The sequence below is a fragment of the Aspergillus versicolor genome, assembly GCF_001890125.1.
Source record: "Aspergillus versicolor CBS 583.65 unplaced genomic scaffold ASPVEscaffold_6, whole genome shotgun sequence".
NCBI lineage: Eukaryota > Fungi > Ascomycota > Eurotiomycetes > Eurotiales > Aspergillaceae > Aspergillus > Aspergillus versicolor.
This window is the reverse complement of record NW_024467529.1, coordinates 1,372,468-1,390,754: the sequence shown is the minus strand read 5'-3', so window position 1 is coordinate 1,390,754 and position 18,287 is coordinate 1,372,468. Positions and strand designations below refer to the sequence as shown.

The window sequence follows — 18,287 nt, the reverse complement described above, 5'->3', positions numbered from 1 at the left end:
GGCGGGTTTTAGCTATACTATCAGTGCTGAGAGAACAGTGAATTGTGAAAGACGCAAGGTCAGAGGGCTGGTGGCTGGCGGAGGCCGACGTGAGCAGCTGGCCCAGTAAGTCACAGGCACTGTGCCAGTGGCGAGGAGCACGCGGGGAAGGGAGGATAAAGGTCAGATATGTGTATCCTCCTCCGATAATAAGCAGCAAAACTGAAACGCTGGTCAAAATTTTCTGCAAACCGGCTGCAGCAGTAGTGAGAAAAAGAAAGGCTGCCTATCGTCGGGACGGGCTTCCGCGAGAAGACTGCAGGGGGAAAGAGAGTCGAGCTCCGTACCAACGCTGCGGAGGGACAAGGCAGGTGGCCGTAGAGCGACAAGGAGGTAAATGGTTGGGAGATGCGCAGGATATCCCGTAGCTGTGGTTAGGTGGAGGGAAAGTGGGGAGGAAATGGTGAAGCTGAATTGAAGGTCGTCCGGCGTAAAAAGGCTAATAGAAAGAACGGGCCCGCAGACAGATGATGACGTTGCTAGCTTTTCCCTCAGTTTTTTTTTTATTGTTACACGAACAGACACTATGAAGAAGCAAAGCCTTCGAGATATTAATATTCAGCGAGCCAGTAGACGAAGACCGAACTCAAATCCGTATGAGGTCCAAGTGGGAGAGCGCGGTGCTGCGGTCGGGGGAGACTTGAATGCGACCGCGCTGCCTTTCGTCTCTAGTATAGTTAGCATCTCAGGCTCGACCACTGTCACGCTTGGTCAAAGCGCACTGCGATAGGCCAGAGCGGCCTCGAGACATTGCTCCCGGCGTTAGTTGGCCATCAAATATCGAGGTGGTGATGTAATATCGTCACATCGCAGTCGATCGTTCCTGAACCCATCGACGTTCTATAATTCCTCCCCACGCTGTCACAAAGCTGGCAGTCTTACTCAGTGTCTCATTATCACCAACCACGTTTTCATATTCCACGATTTACTAATATCTAGCTTATTATCTCTTTTAATTCCGAGTACACTATAACTACTTACTTGATTCTGCACTCCCTGGCAGGAGTAAAGCCGTTTAAGCCAAGGGCAGCTGATAGGACAGCCAGATGAGGCCATCATGCGTAAAAGCTCCACGTAGGCGTGACTCTTTAATGTCCAAGCTCCTGTGTCGCAAGATCCGAGGGCTCAATCTGGGCTCCAACAAAAGAACAAATGCGAGGAATACGGGGCAATGAAATGCTCGACATAGCCGGCTACTTAGGCATATGTCCATAGCCAGGGGTATATTAAGTGAGATTCATACGGAAAGCCAGCTTTCTATTCTACTCTCTTATCACCCCTCAGGCTTTTCATTGCCATCCCATCAGGCTCCACGTTAGGCTTCTGCTCGACATCACCATTGCCGAAGAGGGCATTTTGCTTATTTCGCGATTCGCCCTGCCTAGTCTGCTCAGGCGGGACCGATGCCGGGCTAACAAAGCTGGAAAGATGCCGGTCACCTCCTAGCATCCACGAAAATTCTGAATTTGCCAGCGATGGTCGAGTAGCTTGTCGTAGAGGCCTAGCATTGTGTACTGGTTTCGGGGATAGGACACTCCGTTGTCCTCCTTCACTTCCAACGGGAGACATGGCGGGAGTTGGGTTGGATGGGGTAGAATCGGCCGAGGAGCGTGACGGTTTGCCATTTTCCGATATAGAACCTTTTTTCCTAGCGGCTGCTAGGTTCTCGGGTGCCTTTGCTTTGTTCGCGGTGCTGCTGACTGGAGAGGATGTCGTCACCTTCAAAACTGGGTTCGGTGTTTCCAGGCTGCTCCGAACAGACTCAATTTTTGCAAGAGATTGTTTTATTGAGCTCGTGGTATCAGCATCAAAAGTCTCTTCTTTTGTCACTTGCGAATGTATATCATTCACTGCCTCGCCTAACGTCTGAGCGAGCGCCCGGTTCCTCTCCCACAGGCTTTCAAGCTGGGCTTTTAACTTGGTGGTAGCTTCAGATTCGCGGTCCAATATCGAATCTGATCCACGAATTGGAGCCACATCTTCAGGTCTCGTCAGTCGTGAAGCCTGCTCAGCCTGGATTGACTGCATATTCTTCTTCGCTTCATTCACGGCTCCACGTACAGCCTTTGCCACGCCCCAGGTCTCCGTTCGCCGCTGTATGCCCTCTGACACATCCTGGAAGAGACCCTCAAAACTCAACGGGCTGTTCCTTGCTGGCGACCTTGATGGAGTGCTTCCCTCGCTACTGTTCATGAAATCGCTGCGGAACTGAAATTTCCGACCCGGACGAAGTCTACCTGTTGATTCGGCCGTCTTCGATAATTCGGGGGGTTTTCCCGAATATTTGGAAATAATGAACGCTCCCCTCTCAGATGTCGGGTTCTGCTCCAGGTATAGTCCATCTTGAACAAAACTCACTGGAGCACTTGGGTGAGGTGACGGATAGCGAAGCAATGTAGTCAGGGCCGTTGACGAGTCGGAGTTCAACACTATATCTATCAGCGTCAGAATTCCCAAAAGGTCGGTAAGAGAACTAACATTGCCAACGTATGCGAAGTAACATAGCCACACACACAAAATCAACCAGTTCCGATCGAAGCCCCTCTGCAAAAAGGAGATCCCAAACTACCAGCATATCCTGAAAGGGGAACTCGCGCCCAAATAGGAGACGCATCCATCGACTTGGTTGATGAATCAGCCAATCCGCCCTCAATAACACGAGAAGGCGTAACTTACGTTAGGAAAATCTGCGGCAAGATATCGAGTACCTGTAGGTGGTCGGCCAGCTCCAAGTCCGCAGCTACCAGCAGATCGTTATGAATGTGTTCGCACTGAAGGACAATTGGAATCGCATCCGCCTGGCCGTTCGCTGATCTGTGTGTATTGTGCTCATAGTATATCCTGGTTGTCTGCATTACTGAGCAGAACAAGCTAAATGCGTCATGTTCGATGTAATCCGCGTCCAAAAGTTGAAACATGCAGTCATCATCTTGCCCTGTAGGCTTGGAATTTTCGCGAGATTTCGGCTCGATAGCATCCCTATCAACAACCCATAGAATAGGCGCTAATATCTCATGCATGCCTTGACGATATCCTAGATCAGGGTTGAGTTTCGAATAGATAAATAAGATATCAACCATCTTAGCCTTCGTTGCGGGCTCGTGGAAGAAATAGTTCTCCTGCAAGCACCGATCCACGTCTTGCAGTATATCTGCTCTCAACCGTTCATCTTGCCGCAGAGTTTGCCAAGGAGACTTGCAGAAACAAATCAGTCAAGCAAAGGAATTGTCAGAATGAGGGTTTGTATACCTGTTCATCATCGGCGAGGGGGTCGACACTGGACTGAAGATCGTCAGGGTGCTCGATATATTTCAGAAAATGTTCCTTCAGTGCGACATAAGTGCTGCGCGCATCGGTGATTTTGCTTGGCCATTGTACATGACTGAGGTTCTCGAAAAGCAGGAATGCCTGTCCCTGAGTTAGCATAGGGTCTTAAGTGCATACTCACGGCGCATACCTTCCAACATATCGACCTCAATCCATCGTCACATATGCTATCATCTTGCTCCGACTTGAGCGCCTCTCGAAGGTCCGAGGGTGTATCGCGGGAGTGAAACAGGATATTCCATCGCTGTCTAGAGATATTGTTAGCAAGAAAGATCACAGAAGGGACATGGCCGGCTTGAACAGCTTGAACAGCGGGGAAGTTTACCTAGAGTCTTCTATACCCCTCATTTCCCCATGTGTGATTTTCTGGGATTTCCGACGAGTTAAGGAGTGAATGGTGGAAACATGGAGAGAGGTAAACTGTCGCAGAGGAACAAATGACGTTCCTGATGGGGCGATCGTCATCCTCGCCGAGGCCTTTTCCCCGCCAACGCAATTCAACTAGCAACGACTCACCAGTCACCACCAAACCTCCCCTCCCCTCCCCTCCCAATCCCTCAATTCTCTTGATGGTGCGTGGTGCAGGCTTCGATGTCGGCAGATCTGTTCGCAGAGTTCGGAAATGGGCCATCCACTAGGCAGCCTTCAAATGCTGCCCGCCAGCAAGCGCCCGCACCTCAGGCGGGCTCTCTAATCGACGGTCTCGATGCATTCGAAAATGCTACACTCGCCCAATCTACTCCTCGCCATCTCAGCGAGCCCGCGCCTCTATCTGGAACTCGCAAGCACTCGATACAATATGATGACTTTGGAGAGTTTGAACTACCGCAGGCTGGTAACAACAACGATGTGCTTTTCGATGCCGCGCTCGAGAGATTTTCAGACGATGGCAGTGATGATTGGGGTGAGTTTGAAACTGCAGAGCCCTCAGTAGGCCATATCAATCAATACCATGCCGAAAAGCCCGCCGAGAGGCAGAAGACCATAAATAAGCCGGCGGCCAGCGCTTTACAAAGTACTCGATCACCGTCGGGACCTTCGGGGTCGGTGGATCTATTAGACTCATTGGACTCGCTTTCATTCCAAAATAAGCCGGCAGCTAGTTATCATCATTCCTCAGATATACTGGTCGATGATAGCCCAGCAACGAAGGTTGGCCGCATACAAAATGCAAAACCGAAACTCCCCGTGCAAGAAGAGCCGCTCGAGGAATGGGGTGATTTTACAGATGGACCGATAGAGGCCACCCAAAGTTCTAACTCAAAGGTTGCGGACCACCAAGGAGTGCCCAGACAAGAGGAAGACTCGCCGCAAACGTTGAAGCCTACTGCAAAACCAGAAGCAACCAAAATGCCCAAATCAATGGCACAGTCTCCTCCTGCTGGCCATGTGCGTCCCACAAATATCCCCCCTCCGTCAATCTTACTAGAGTTGTTCCCTCAACTTTTTGAGCGCCTACGACAGGATGGTGCGGAGGCAAAGAGGAATTTGCAACAAAGGGAAATTCTCGAATCAGTTTCTCTATCCATCATTAACACTCTAAAAACCATCGCAAGAGTTATCGCGGGCCGTACTTTGCGATGGAAAAGGGATGCGATTTTGAGTCAGAGCATGCGAATCGGTCCTGCACGCTCAGGCAAGACAGGAGGGATGAAACTGAGTACCGTGAATAAGAACGAGGATATTAAAGAGCAACAAGAGACCGTCGATGTCATAAATATGTGGCGAGATCGTGCTGCACTATTTAACTCCGTTATTCAGGCCGCAGGGAAGCGTCCGGTGCAAGTTGTTCTCGAGAACACCCGCGTAACAACCGCCATGGCCAGTCAGGGAGCTATAAAAGCCCCGCACGCATGCGCGCTTTGTGGATTGAAGCGAGACGAAAGAATACCCAAGATCGACGAAAATGTAGAGGACAGCTTCGGTGAGTGGTGGACGGAGCATTGGGGCCACACTGAGTGCAGACAATTCTGGGAGGACAATATGGGCCTCCTTGGACAACGATGAGACTGCCATCGTGGTAATCCGCTTGACATGTTCGGCATTTGTTCATGTCAGGCGGCTTACCTTGAGGTTGCACGATCCAAAAGGCATCATCCGCCAAATTTGTGACACGACATACAATACCTACAGGCCCTCTTCCACTTCATGGAAGCGACATATTCAGGGTTTATATCGTGACGGCATGCGGAGTTCCATTCAGCTCTATGAGCTACGTCATGGTGTAGCTACTTGTCGTATGCCTAATCGGCGATAACAGATAAGCAATCGGCACTCCCGGCTCGGATGGCAGAGAATAGATTGGAGAAATAGTCACCATAGTAGTTGGCAGAAAGGCATACTCCATAGCTTTTACAATACTAGAGGATTGAACATGTCCAGTCGACACCAAAGAGTAACTGTAACTTGCGGGAAGGTGCCTAATTGTAGTGAGTGGCTGGTTCGTACCCGATGATCAGGGAGTGAACGATGCGAGTACAACTTCAACTGAATGGCAGCCTTATTTGCCCACCTAGTGATCGGCCGACCACGCTTGCATCAGTGCCAGCATAAATTCATCCTTGTGCGGCTGACACCCCCCAACGGAACATTCGTTCAGCTTGCTTGTTTCGTTTGACTGCATCCTACCGCCGGCACCCGTGACTTATCGGGCTGCCTTAAGTTGGCTTCCGACTGACTCCACACCTTCCATCCGACTCCTGATCTCAGACCAGCTCAACTTCTCAGTCAATCCGCGACAACCTATTGATTCCAGAGGTGTTCACAATTAGTCGAAACTCCGTCTATCGCTGTGGTCAAATTGTTTCCCTACCAGGCCACCGCAGGAGTTCAGTGAATCCAGCCTAGCCCTACACTTCACAGCATTCCCCGCCTTGTAACTCCGCTTACCGCAAGGCGGGACCTCCCCAGGCAGAGAGTGCCTCTTTGTTCGAGCATATATTCCTTCTCTCTGCTACAAACTGACACCATTTCGTATTTACTTGCCCAGCTCTTGTGCAGCTTACACTCCAGGAATTTCAAAGGGTCTCTCCTGACCAGCGGTACCCGGAGAAGAACCGGCAGGAACAATAGGACAGAATGGGTCTCTCTTATAACGTCTACCTTACATCTGCCAAGATATTCGGCTGCAAGAAATGCAAAACCCATCTTGCGGACTATGAAGACATTATCAGTCGGGTTAGTATCGTCATCCCCCTGTCGAGTTGACAATATGGTTTAAGGAGCTACTGCTAACTGGCCGTCTGTTTTTCAGAGTTTCCGGGGCCAGCATGGGAAAGCGTATCTCTTCAACAACGTTGTGAACATCACCCAGTCGGAGGCCGTGGAGCGTGGTATGACTACGGGGAGGCATATTGTACGCGACATCGCATGCAGACAATGTAAAGAAACGGTAGGGTGGAAGTACGACAAAGCGTACGAGAACAGCGAGAAATACAAGGAAGGGAAATTCATCTTGGAGGAGGAGCTCCTATGCGTGGTGTGCTAGAGTTCCATCTCGGCTTAACGCGTGCTCAAGAGCTAAATCAACAGTTTGACGCGATCTGGTCTTGTTGGAGGGTCCCGAGTAAGGCTCGCACGGCCCTACCTGCACAAGCCGGACGAATGTTTCAATGAGCATATTTGGATTGGCGCAAAGGGAACGGCGTTTAATCGGGTGTACCCCATAGTCTATTTTTGGTCAGGTTCAGGCTGGGAGTCTATGTCTTCCATATGGCACTGCGGACCTTATCAAGGGAGGTGCCGATTCCCAGTGGTTCAGATTGGATTTATTCTTATTATTTCTTTCTATTCCTATTCTATAACAACACTGCATCTAGTTAGGATGATAGCTGCTCAGCTGTATTTTCAGAGTCGAGCAAGGTCCCCTCATTGTGGATATTCAACAGGCCGTTAAATGGTCCTCAACTACAACCAATCCACTCAACATTCTCAGCGCAATTCTGCATTTATAGAGACATCAAAGACCTCATCTCTCTCCCCCATTTACAGACTCAAATCATTCTAGAACTTTGAAACTGGGTTATCTGCTACCGGATCGGGAACCATGAAATCAGTCAATATGACGGCCCCACCACCTGCCGACAGAGTGGCCCTTTATCGGACATGAAGCCGAGATTTGTCCCTCCCCCGCGCTCAACAACAATTTCGTGGGACAACAAAAAAATCCATATTATTCCATTCATCAAGAGCTAGGAGAAAGAAACAAAGGGAACATGTCCAACAAGACAATGCGCGCCGTCGTCTTCAATGGCCTACACAAAGTTGCCGTCGAGGACCGTCCCATTCCCCAGGTCCAGCACCCGGAGGACATTGTTATCAAGGCCACATATACTGCGCTTTGCGGAAGGTAACTGGAACCCCCGCCCTCGTCTTTAATTTACCCGCGCGGGTTAACTGTTGGTTGGCTCTAGTGACCTCCATGTATATCGTGGCATTGAACCTGCCGGAACAGGGTTTATCATGGGCCACGAAGTAACGGGCGAAGTTGTTGAGGTTGGTGATGCGGTGAAGACCGTGCAGAAGGGGGACTCTATTGTTTCGGCTTTTACAACATCGTGGTATGTTACTCGCTTGGTCTGCTACGAATGGGTATACCGTAGTATGGAGAAAGTATGCTGATACATCGAGATAACGCAAAGCGGCACGTGTTTCTATTGCAAAGCAGGGTTCTCGTCTAGATGTGACAAGAATGCACTTCTCGGGTGCGACAATCTAGATGGTGCCCAAGCTGAATACGTATGTGTCTAGTCAAACTCGACTATCCCCGAGGTATATGAATACATAACCAACTAAATTAAACGCCATGAAGATCCGGATCCCAAACGCAGACGGAACAGTTATCAAGGCACCACAGGGAATCGAGGAAAAGTACCTCGTTCTAATGGGCGACATCTTCCCAACTGGATACTTCGCCGCTCTAAATGCATTCAAAAATGCCACCGCAGAGCAAATCGCCCAGCAGACTGTTGTGCTTATCGGCTGTGGACCCGTTGGTCTCTGCGCACTGGTTAATGCCCTCGAATACAAGCCCAAGCATATCCTTGCTGTTGACTCCGTCCCATCTAGACTCGAGCTGGCCCGTTCCCTCGGTGCAGAGCCGTGGAACTTTCAGAAAGACAGGGAAGGTCTCGGCAAGAGGGTGCTAGAGCTGACCGAGGGTCGTGGAGCAGATGCTGTTATTGAGGTTGTAGGTCTGAGTCCGGCACTGAGGATGGGGTTTGATCTCCTCAGACCATGGGGTGTTGTTAGTAGCGTTGGAGTTCATAATGGAGAGGTAAGCTATACCTATTGACTCCTGCTTCTATGGCCATCCAGATTGGAGCATCTACTAATGATCTGCAGATACCGTGGAATGGAAACGAGGCGTATGGGAAGAACTTGACTTTGCAGATGGGCCGATGCCCCGTGCGGTCTGTTTCGGATGCGGCGCTAGAGGTGCTGAAGAGGAACCAACATTTACTTGGGTAGGCCTTTTCTGTTTGCCGTATTGGTCATAGTGCTAATGTGTATCACCAGATTCATGGCGGATCACATCATGCCTCTTTCGCAAGCTGTCGAGGCATATGATTTGTTCAATGCGATGAAGGTGCAGAAAGTGATTTTTGAGGCAGCGAAATAGACTGAAGTGGAGTCCTTTTCCGTCAATATTTCGTTCGCAGAAGTATAGAAGCATAGAGTGCATATAGATAAATGGATAAGCGTGGTGTCCGAAACCCGAATAACCTTCCAAGATTCGTAACAACCCAACATTGGACCGAAAGCATAATTAGGTACATATAAGGACCTTATCAATAGCCACGTTGTATCCAAAGAAGCCAAAACCCAATTAAGAAAAAAAAGATAAAATAAAATACATAATCCAACATAAACCAAAAGGCACGCCAATCAGCCCTTGCCAGCAAAGCTGACCCCCGTGCCGGGACCCTCTCTCTGCCTTACCACTTTGAACTTGTTGTAGTCTACTTTTCCTCCTGGGTCGAAAGGTGCAACAGGCCGAGTTGAGCCGTCCTCACTCCAATAGATAGATAAGGCAGGGCTGGAGAGAGATCCACACACCCCTGTGATTGTGGCGTGGGCATAGGCTGATGAGCTGTTCACGACCCATTGTCCACTAGGGTGGCAGCTCCAGGAACAGGAGATACTTCTTCAGCAGTTAATGTCTATATTCCCGTACGGAGCACGATGATAAGCACGTGCGCACGGCTGGGATACGTGGAGATCACAGACGCGGGACGGTACATATATCCCTGTCTTACTGAGTAGGAGTATGTACTCCGTAAGGAAGGATGAAGTTTCCAGGCTGCTTTATTGCGGAGAAAAGCAAAAGCAATTGTGCTGCAGGTGTGGCTGGTGGTTGCAGTGCGGGGAAGGAAGGAGCTTATTGGATATTCCCGGACTCGCAGGTGGTACGATTGCGTGAGTGGATCATCTGCCGAGGAACTTAAGCTAAGGGTAGATGGAAATCAAGGCACAGAGGAAATAGATTGCTAGGACATGTAGTGGAGGGGTACTCTAGAATCTAGAAATGAGAAGTGGTATCTATATATAGCACCATTACTTGGTTGACGAAATCAACCCAAGAAAATGTGAATAATTCTAGAATGCTCTCCGTTGGGATTTATACATGTAATGTGGTATAGGTGCCATGCAAAAGTGGCGTTGTATGGTGAAAAAAAAAAAAAAAGAAGAAAGGGGAACAAATGGATGGAAGGACTGGGTCGGCAAGAAAAAAAAAATGCAAAATAGGAAAAATGGTCAAAGTAAGGGGTAGGCGGTTAGGACAAAAGGAAACATATGATATAATATACCCTTGAATTCCATCATGCAGCAGGGTGTCCCAGCCAAGTAGACGGGACAGTTACAGTCCCTGAAATGGTCATACACGCAAAAGGGGTCTCCAACTCCAACTAGTCAAAGCACAACAACATTCGCAAAGTTCACGCAGGGTCTCGTACATATCGTGAGAGGTATAAAGTTTGGGGCAGTTCCGAGGGGATCAAGTCACCCAGGAAAACTTGACGGATATAAGAGGATTTTACTCCTCCATCCGTCCAAAAACACCGTCGTCATCATCGTCGGCCTGGGCGGGGCGGCTGCCAAAATCAACATCAGCGTTACGGGTTTGACGGCTGCTACGTTCCGTCTTCCCCAGCCTAACTTCGCGCTCGTCTGACACCTTGTACGACATCGACGGGTTGTACGACAGCGACGGGAACACATCCTGGTGGGAGTTGGGCAGGGCAATATCAGTGACACTGGTTCCTGGGCGGCCTAGGTTTTGATTCTCCGCAGAGTTGGCCTGGTCGAGGAAGCGAGACGGAAGCGGGGGCACTGGTGGAACACCAGGAGACACAGATGTCGGGCCCATTCGGGGAGTCCCAAAATTGCAGAGTCCGATGGCGGCAGCCAAATCCGCCTCATCTTCATCGGGCAACTTCGCCTCGGCAGTAGAAGGCCGAGTGTCAATGCTTGAGTGGCGGAAGTGAGAGAAGGCAGGGGAGGGCCAGGGGGCGCTCCCCGTGAACGAGCTTGAGGGAACAGACTGGAAAGAGTGGGAGTACTGGGGCCCCGCGTTGTTGATACCACCAAAAGGTTTCTCAGGCTCAACGGACATATCGTCATCACTGTTATCCTCGTCCATCGGCGGCGGTGTAGTCTCCGCCGAGCTGAGCCCGTCTCGGAGTTCGGACGAAGCGCCTGGTGAAGCCGAAGAAATCTCCGATTCGGCGTCAGGATTCTCGGAAGTCGGGTCATCAACATTCATGGTGACGAGGACAGACGCTGCCTCCAATAATTGCACCTGTTGGTGCTTCGAGATCAGAAGTTTCGACGTGATCGCCCATGCAGGGTCATGCTCCCACCTGTGTTGCGATAATATGTCAACCGACTGAAACTCCATTACGAGATGGGAGAAGGGGGGACGAGAGAGTAAATAGGGAGCTAGTTGACCACGAAGGCGACCGTTGCAGAGCCGACATGATGCAATGCTCCAAACCGGGCCGGGCGGCAGGATGGCAGAGGGGGGAGGTTACACACATATGCTTGGACAAGCAACTGCCATGCTTGTACCCCTTCCCACAACGATCGCAGCGAAGTTCGGGCCTGGTGCCTTTTCCTTCGCCCTTGACCAGATGGCCCCCTTCGCTAGCCCGACGGTTTCGGTTCTTGGTGCTAACCGGCTTGTCAGAGGAAACACTTCCATCCACCGCGGTATGGGCCATCGGAGAGCCGTCCTGAGCTTGGTTTGGTGACGCCTTGCGAGCAACCGGCGAGTCCCGGTTGGGGCTGTTTACACTGCGGGAAAGGTATGAGCCAAAGGCAGAGGTAGCTCCGACCGAGCTAGATTCCAAGCCTTTGCGACTTCCTCGACGATGGGCGGGCATGGCGATTCCTGTGGAGTCTGGAGAGTCTCCTAAGGAGGCAGCAACTGCAGCGGCGGCGTTGGCGGCGGCTGTGGTGGTCACGCTCTTTCGGCGAGTGACCCGGTGGTTTGAGTTCACGGCACCAAGCGAGATAGAATGGGAGTGGTGACGAGGCGTGGAGTGAGAGAAGGGACGAGAAAGAGATAATTCCTAGGAAAAGAGAGCGGCATTAGCAAAAAATTATTTATTTTTTTCAAGTTTAGGGGGGAAAAAAGTTGTTGGAATGCCAGAGGCGGCAAAAGAGACACGCCTAACAAAGACACAAAAAGAGAAAGTTACCTTGAATGAGGCCATGGTGGGTACGTGGACTCCTGGAAAGTCAATCCCAGAAAGCCCTTCAAGAGATGGGAGTCAAAACAACTGTCTATTTTTCGCAGTCAGTGGCTGTCTGAAAAGGAATCAAGGAGCTGAAGATCAGTGCAGAAAGTCGAGTTGGGGGGAGGGAAATGACGGGGGGGGTGCGCAGGGTACCTGTGGGCGGCGGAAGACTGGGCTCAGGGCGCAGATGATAAGCAATTGGGCGAGCAGGAATTGAGAAGGAAATGCAATGAAAAAGGGGGCGAGCGAGAGGGATGAGAAGGAAAGAAAAGAGAACAGAGAGAAAGGAGGACGAAGTCGAGGAGCTGAGGGGATAGCGAGAGGGAGAGAAGTGTGGGAGAGAGAAAGAAAGTCGCAGCAGGAGGCAGTCGAGAAGCAATGGAAGCAGAGGGAGCCAGAAAGAGGCACACCACGAGGAGAACGGTATTGCGAACACCCCAATACCGGTGGAACTGGGGGAAGCACGGAATATTACACCGCCGATACAGGCCCCTTACAAGTGGAATATTTTTGGCGCCTGGACTTTGCGGGGGTTCTCTGGCTGCTTTGGTAGTCAAATGCATTCAGTAATGCGGGGACTGGCGATCAGACACTCTCCTTTTCCGCGTTGCGAACAACAATAATAATAATCGCGCATGGCAAGCCCAAATAATGCTCTTGTCGGGCCTTTTGCTGCTACAAACGACGGCCTCGTGCGCGCTTACAATTCATCGAGGGCGATTATCTTCAGCTGGTTCCTGACTAACGGGCGAACAGCAAGGCAGAGACGATGATGTGACTCGCTCCACCCGCATCTGGGAGCCGACCGGCCAGCCAGTCCCCTGTAGTCAGCAACCCCCTTGGGCCCATCCCAACCATTGGCAGACTGACACCACCAACACCTCTCGTTCCCCGGTATGAAGCTTTGATTGCACACACTCGGGACGAATAATTCGGTTTTAGGGCTTGTTCCCCAGACCCAAGCGACTCCCACGTCTTCTGACAGCGAACCGAGGAACAGCAGGGCTGGCCAAACTCAAAGCTGTAAAATAACCAGATTGAGGCATTTAACCCGTACCAAGGTAACAAGGGTAACATGATGTGGCTGTGGCCTCAGGTGAGGATGAACCGCCCAAAACACGCTTGTGACGGTCTGTCTGACGGTCTCAGGCCTGGCCGGTGGGGAATGACATCATATGTCCGCTCCACCCTCAGTCGGCGATTGGCTGCCGGACTGGGGAAATGCCAGCCCGACCCTGTCCCTCAGTCGATAATTTGATATCACCTCAGATACGATCCATTCCAGTGTCTGAGCCCTGGGGGCGATTGCTGCATGTCAGAAATAACAATACGGGTATCCGTAAATCATCTCAAGAACCTGGCTATCCTTCACGTCGGCACATCCTCCGAGCCCTCCGAATACCAATACAATCCCTCCAGGCCCTGACGAGACCGCGGCCAGATTACCACCTATCACAGGCGATCAGATGGCCAGGTGGACGGACTGAGGTTCATTGAAGAGGCCAGTGCTGTCCGACGTCATGTGCCAGCTGGCCCAGCTCCGACCTTCAAGGTTTCAACTTTTTTTTTCCCCAAGATTTAATTTTCCTGCTAAATAATAATTATTGGTCTTCGATCAGCCGAACAGCGATGGATAATAATATTCTGCTTGAGACCAGATTGTCTGTTCGACCGAGTTGACTCATGCTGGCTGATCCGATATCGCTCCCTGGTCGCAAAGTGCTTTCTCACCGGAGCTCCTATCAATCACACTGATCACGCCTTATCTCAACATTCTCGGAATCAACCCACAATTGATAGTCAATAATTGATGATAATCATTAATCGCCCGCTAGGCACATACTCCGGATATTCATACTAATATTGGGCAACATTTCCATGCCAAAACAGCTGTACTAGGTATGAACTATGAATGCCTGTACATAGTCTTCTGCGCCCCTGCAGTCCCGGTTATATATTTCCGAGCTCATCCCTGATTCCGACTTCCGAGACCATTTGCTGCTATTTTGGGCTGGCGCAATCCGAGCACAAAAGCAGCTGCTCGCTCTCCCGCACTATTACTCCGCCCAAAGAAGCAAACACTGATGTGCTGTCACATTACGATCAATAGGAACATTAAAGAAATAATACATACTAGCTTCAAATATCAGAAAGCGACCCTTCTCATATTACCATCCTAATTCAACAGACCACTAAAGACAGTAAATCATCGGCAGGGTCCTCCAAGGCCGGAAAATCGCTCAGCATAACGAGTCATCATGGATAAAAGATTGAACCCCCAGATCAGACTATGCAAACAGTGTCATCAGAGCCATTATTAGGACTGCCGCCGCTTTATAACTTACTACCACTGTTCTTTGATAATAAGAACCAGCCTTTAATCCGTTATTCCATAAGCCTTGATCTTCTGAGCCATCCATGATAAGTCTCTAGACGCTTGGTTAAGTTACCTATAGTTCCGACTATAACCCCATATTATTGGGCGGCTGGGGACAAAGCCAGGCGCTTGCATTATCTGAAGCCACCACAGGCGTACTTTGTAGAGTGTCCATGATACGATATTTCTTATATCTTCCAAGTTGGCAATTAGTATTTCGGTCCATTCTGACCTCTTTCTGATGCTCGCCGCTACTACAGTACCAAGTACTCCCCTTTCCAGACCGCCAAATGCTCCCACAAAATCCAGAACAGCCCATGCAATTCGAAAGACGTGTCAGATATGACGAATTGATGGAGACCACAAGTCGTGCTGACATGGAGCCAGCCCCGATTGAAGGCCAGCATGTGCACACAACAGCTCGAGGGTCTGCGGCCTCACTTCCACGTTCTCAAGGCTGCTATCTCCGAGGAAAATCCGGCCTTTATCATCACAAGCTAAGGTTAGGTGCGGATCCATGATGCCGGGGCTGAGGATAGGTATTCCAATCGGTGCCACTTTGCGGAAGTAACATTCTGGCGGATGCGTATCGGGCCCCCGGGGCTTGAATGGGTCTTCATTCTTCAATTCGCTGGCTCGGACGAAAGTTCAGACTTGAAACTCGAAAGTCAACAGCCAGTATAGCAATTTGGGTCTAACTGATACCTTTGATAGGGGGTTTCTTCACTCCATGCGGCTCAAATCCAAGGCTCCGGATATGGATGGCTCCACCCAGACAATGCCATTCCTCGCTCAGGAACCTTGATCCTGATTCTAGGCATTTTTGGACAATCAACCGATAGAATTAGTATCAACTTTGCTCCGCGATACCGATCATAGAGCCCGGCCAGTGAAGAACTGAAGATGGCTTTCGTCCCCCACAAGGTATGGTTAATGGTGGCCGCCAAGTCTCGGGGCACCTTGGGTAACTGAATTCAAGATATCGGCAGTATGAAGATCTAAAGTAATTGATTGGATGGAAAATTGTTCCATGGACTGTTCTCATTGCTAAAACGATAATGGTATCTCCAGTAGAATGGTTGTCCTGAAGACTCAGAAATGGGAAACAGGACCAACCTGGAAAATTTTATCTCGATGCTCCCGCCTGGTTTGATTCTTCAGGCATCGTCTTAGTATATAGCGGTGGGTACGGTACCGTACTGGGTCCACACAATTTTTGCTCCCCCCGAAAAGATCGCCCCCGTTTTCTTCACTTCCTCCGTCATTCCCAAGTTTACCTTCAGTCTCCAGTCTTCACCATTCGACTAAGATGCTCCATACTCGACTTCGCCCTCTTCCCCGTGTTGCGGGCCATCCTAGCGCTTCTTCCCTTTCTGGCGCAACGCCGGGCTGCGATGAGGAATTCGATGAGGATCCAGAGGACCTCTTTGCCTCATTCATCCAAATACCACACCTCTTTCCTGACGACATCCCTCACATCCACGGAGACTCTGGTCAACACCTCATCTACTCTTCCCCACGATATGGAGATATACAGATAATGGTCCCGTCCTACCCGGGTCAAAGTGAGAACAAGTCAGAGGAAGTTATTGCAGTTGGCCCCGTTGATGACGAAACGGCGCACCTAGAGGAAGACCGGAAACTGCAGGCGCATTTTCTCTGGAGTTCGGGTATGGTTGTTGCGGAGGGGATTGAGCACGCCGATTCGGAGAGCAATTCTGGCGATGAAGAGCTGGAGATGTGGAAGGTACGAGGGGAGAAAGTATTGGAATTAGGCGCTGGTTTGTTCTCCCTCTTCCCCCTTTTCCGCAATTTCTCATATGCCACCTGCGCAAGAAGTCGCATTTGGGAACGTACTGATTAACCATACACAGGCGCCGCACTCCCATCTATAACAGCCGCGCTAGCAAAGGCGTCGGCAGTAACAATCACAGACCATCCATCATCCACAGCGCTAGGACCATCAGGTGCAATATCCTTCAACGTCAAGTGTAATCTTTCTCGCCCAGAATGCGGCGCCGAAATTGACATCAGGCCACATGAATGGGGAACAACTCTCACCTCCGATCCCTGGGCTGTCTCCAATAAGGGCCTCTACACACGCATTATAGCCGCAGATTGCTACTGGATGAGCTCTCAGCACAAGAACCTTGTGCGCACAATGAAGTGGTTCCTTGCGCCAACGGGAAAGGTCTGCGTTGTTGCGGGGTTTCATACAGGAAGAGCGATTGTGGCGGAATTTTTTCAGACGGCGGTGAAAATGGGGTTAGAGGTCGAGAAGATCTATGAGCGGGACTTGAACTCGAGTTTGGAAGAGGGCGAACTGAGGAGGGAGTGGGTTAATGAAAGAGAGGGCGAGGGCGTGGAGAATAGGAGGAGGTGGTGCGTCATTGCTGTCTTGAAGCATGCCTCTTCCCCTTCTTCTACCTAGCTTTATAGAGGGCCATGTGATATGAATTATGATATATATAGACATTAGACACGCTGAAAACACACTGTGCAGACTCCCTGTCCTTCTTGCCCACCGAACCTGAACCGGGGATATTGGACTCTACCCCAGACAACCAACTTTCCAGAGCCAGAGCCACCAGCTTCAAGCCCAATGGAGGCAGAAGTAAACCACTTAACAACCTCCTCCTCAGTCCAATTACAACTTGTCACAACCAGGAACCCGCCCTTCCGGACCAACCCCCCCGAAATTCCAGGATACCGCTCACACTGACTCTTCTCAGCCATCAGGGAAACAGCATCGAACGTCCCCTTGTCTAGAACAATATCAAACCCTCCCTTGTCATACGGAAACCAGCCTACGTTCCCAGCACGTAACTCATCCTCAGAGCCGAGGATATCCCACTCTTCAAACTGAATCTCGTCCCATACTTCTCCTTCTTCTCCCTCCTCGGCAGCCTCCTCCTCGTCACCATCATCGGACCCAAACCCACCCTCATCCTCCGAATCACTCTGATAAGCCTCATGCCTCCTCGTAACCTGCAATTCCCTGGCCAACTGGACGCTCTTCCCCGAATAATCAATCCCCACCATATCCCCTGCAAACCCGCCGCGCTTCCTCAGCAACGCCAACATACTCCCATTGCCCGTCCCAAGATCCAACACACTCGGCTGCTTTTTCTTATCCTCTGCACTAAGCGCTGTCTTCTTTGCTCCCTTCTTTCCCCCTTTCCCTCCCCCTCCCCATCGAGACCCAAGCGTATTACACGGCGCAAGGGGAAACTCCTCCCGGGTCAAAAATTCAAGGACTTTCTGGGGCGCATTGTGCTCCGAGAACCAGGAGGTGCCGGGGTCCGAGTCGCCGTTGTAATCATCATCCTCATCCTCTTCATCTCCGGTATCGTCACCGGAGCCTTCTCCCTCTAGGTTTTTGTTACTGCCGTCAAGGTTTTTCTCGCCCGTTGCGTTGTGTTTCGTCGAGATATGCGTTAGGGTTCTGGAGTAGAAGGTTTCCCAGCTATTTTTTTTAATTGCGGATTTGGTTAGTTATTTATTTTGAAATACAATACATCTTGGTTTAGATTTATGCGTATGGTGCGTTCATCGCGTAGGTTGGTAATGTGCTGTATATAGAGGGAGGGGTAGCGGGGTAAGGTGCGAGGGAAGGAAAGTTTTCAACGGGTGGAAGTCTGAGCTCACTATTCCTTTGTGCCTAGTTCGCTAGGTGAGAGATGGGTTGGGTGTGCTTCGTCTGACGTGTTTGCCATATTGAACAGCTCAATTGTCGATAGAATCGGTTGGCGGAGGAATTGTAGGTAGTGAAAGTATCAGAAGCTGTCTAAAAAAAAGATCTG

General features: G+C 50.4%; 7 protein-coding genes across 7 annotated transcripts; 4 read left to right on the top strand and 3 right to left on the bottom strand.

Annotated features, from left to right (window-relative positions):
• Positions 1–1,296: 1,296 nt before the first annotated feature.
• On the bottom strand, positions 1,297–3,831 carry ASPVEDRAFT_84999 (GTPase-activating protein GYP6; the record flags this gene model as incomplete). The annotated part of the gene is made up of 6 exons (XM_040817637.1): positions 1,297–2,468; positions 2,518–2,660; positions 2,716–3,233; positions 3,289–3,447; positions 3,497–3,614; positions 3,692–3,831. 6 exons carry the CDS (start codon positions 3,829–3,831, stop codon positions 1,297–1,299), a joined length of 2,250 nt encoding a protein of 749 aa, XP_040669315.1.
• Positions 3,766–5,748, top strand: ASPVEDRAFT_43025 (uncharacterized protein). Its single transcript, XM_040812736.1, has one exon. The coding sequence runs from the start codon at positions 3,958–3,960 to the stop codon at positions 5,371–5,373; it is 1,416 nt and encodes a 471-aa protein (XP_040669314.1). The 5' UTR covers positions 3,766–3,957; the 3' UTR covers positions 5,374–5,748.
• A 696-nt stretch (positions 5,749–6,444) lies between these two features.
• Positions 6,445–6,853, top strand: ASPVEDRAFT_30065 (putative Yippee zinc-binding protein Moh1; the record flags this gene model as incomplete). Its single annotated transcript, XM_040810311.1, has 2 exons — positions 6,445–6,543; positions 6,620–6,853. The coding sequence occupies 2 exons, from the start codon at positions 6,445–6,447 to the stop codon at positions 6,851–6,853; spliced, it is 333 nt and encodes a 110-aa protein (XP_040669313.1).
• Positions 6,854–7,421: 568 nt separating this feature from the next.
• Positions 7,422–9,320, top strand: ASPVEDRAFT_737713 (alcohol dehydrogenase family protein). The gene is made up of 6 exons (XM_040816220.1): positions 7,422–7,714; positions 7,779–7,925; positions 8,007–8,103; positions 8,177–8,641; positions 8,710–8,831; positions 8,884–9,320. Exons 1-6 carry the CDS (start codon positions 7,581–7,583, stop codon positions 8,984–8,986), a joined length of 1,068 nt encoding a protein of 355 aa, XP_040669312.1. The 5' UTR covers positions 7,422–7,580; the 3' UTR covers positions 8,987–9,320.
• Positions 9,321–10,402: 1,082 nt separating this feature from the next.
• On the bottom strand, positions 10,403–12,083 carry ASPVEDRAFT_84995 (putative C2H2 finger domain protein; the record flags this gene model as incomplete). Its single annotated transcript, XM_040817636.1, has 3 exons — positions 10,403–11,228; positions 11,404–11,939; positions 12,069–12,083. The coding sequence occupies 3 exons, from the start codon at positions 12,081–12,083 to the stop codon at positions 10,403–10,405; spliced, it is 1,377 nt and encodes a 458-aa protein (XP_040669311.1).
• A 3,710-nt stretch (positions 12,084–15,793) lies between these two features.
• ASPVEDRAFT_134055 (putative nicotinamide N-methyltransferase) lies at positions 15,794–16,915 on the top strand (the record flags this gene model as incomplete). The annotated part of the gene is made up of 3 exons (XM_040807089.1): positions 15,794–16,049; positions 16,113–16,265; positions 16,359–16,915. The coding sequence occupies 3 exons, from the start codon at positions 15,794–15,796 to the stop codon at positions 16,913–16,915; spliced, it is 966 nt and encodes a 321-aa protein (XP_040669310.1).
• Positions 16,779–18,260, bottom strand: ASPVEDRAFT_43015 (putative S-adenosylmethionine-dependent methyltransferase). Its single transcript, XM_040812735.1, has 2 exons — positions 18,133–18,260; positions 16,779–17,950 (listed from the first exon to the last, which is right to left on the bottom strand). The coding sequence occupies exons 1-2, from the start codon at positions 18,198–18,200 to the stop codon at positions 16,960–16,962; spliced, it is 1,059 nt and encodes a 352-aa protein (XP_040669309.1). The 5' UTR covers positions 18,201–18,260; the 3' UTR covers positions 16,779–16,959.
• Between the last annotated feature and the right edge of the window lie 27 nt (positions 18,261–18,287).

Coding starts and splice junctions, on each gene's coding strand:
- ASPVEDRAFT_43025 (XM_040812736.1), top strand. CDS start 3,958: ATGTCGGCAGATCTGTTCGCAGAGTTCGGAAATGGGCCATCCACTAGG.
- ASPVEDRAFT_43015 (XM_040812735.1), bottom strand. CDS start 18,200: ATGGCAAACACGTCAGACGAAGCACACCCAACCCATCTCTCACCTAGC. Junction 17,951..18,132: donor GAACTAGGCACAAAGGAATA/GTGAGCTCAGAC, acceptor TAAAAAAAATAG/CTGGGAAACCTTCTACTCCA.
- ASPVEDRAFT_737713 (XM_040816220.1), top strand. CDS start 7,581: ATGTCCAACAAGACAATGCGCGCCGTCGTCTTCAATGGCCTACACAAA. Junction 7,715..7,778: donor TATACTGCGCTTTGCGGAAG/GTAACTGGAACC, acceptor GGTTGGCTCTAG/TGACCTCCATGTATATCGTG. Junction 8,104..8,176: donor ATGGTGCCCAAGCTGAATAC/GTATGTGTCTAG, acceptor AACGCCATGAAG/ATCCGGATCCCAAACGCAGA.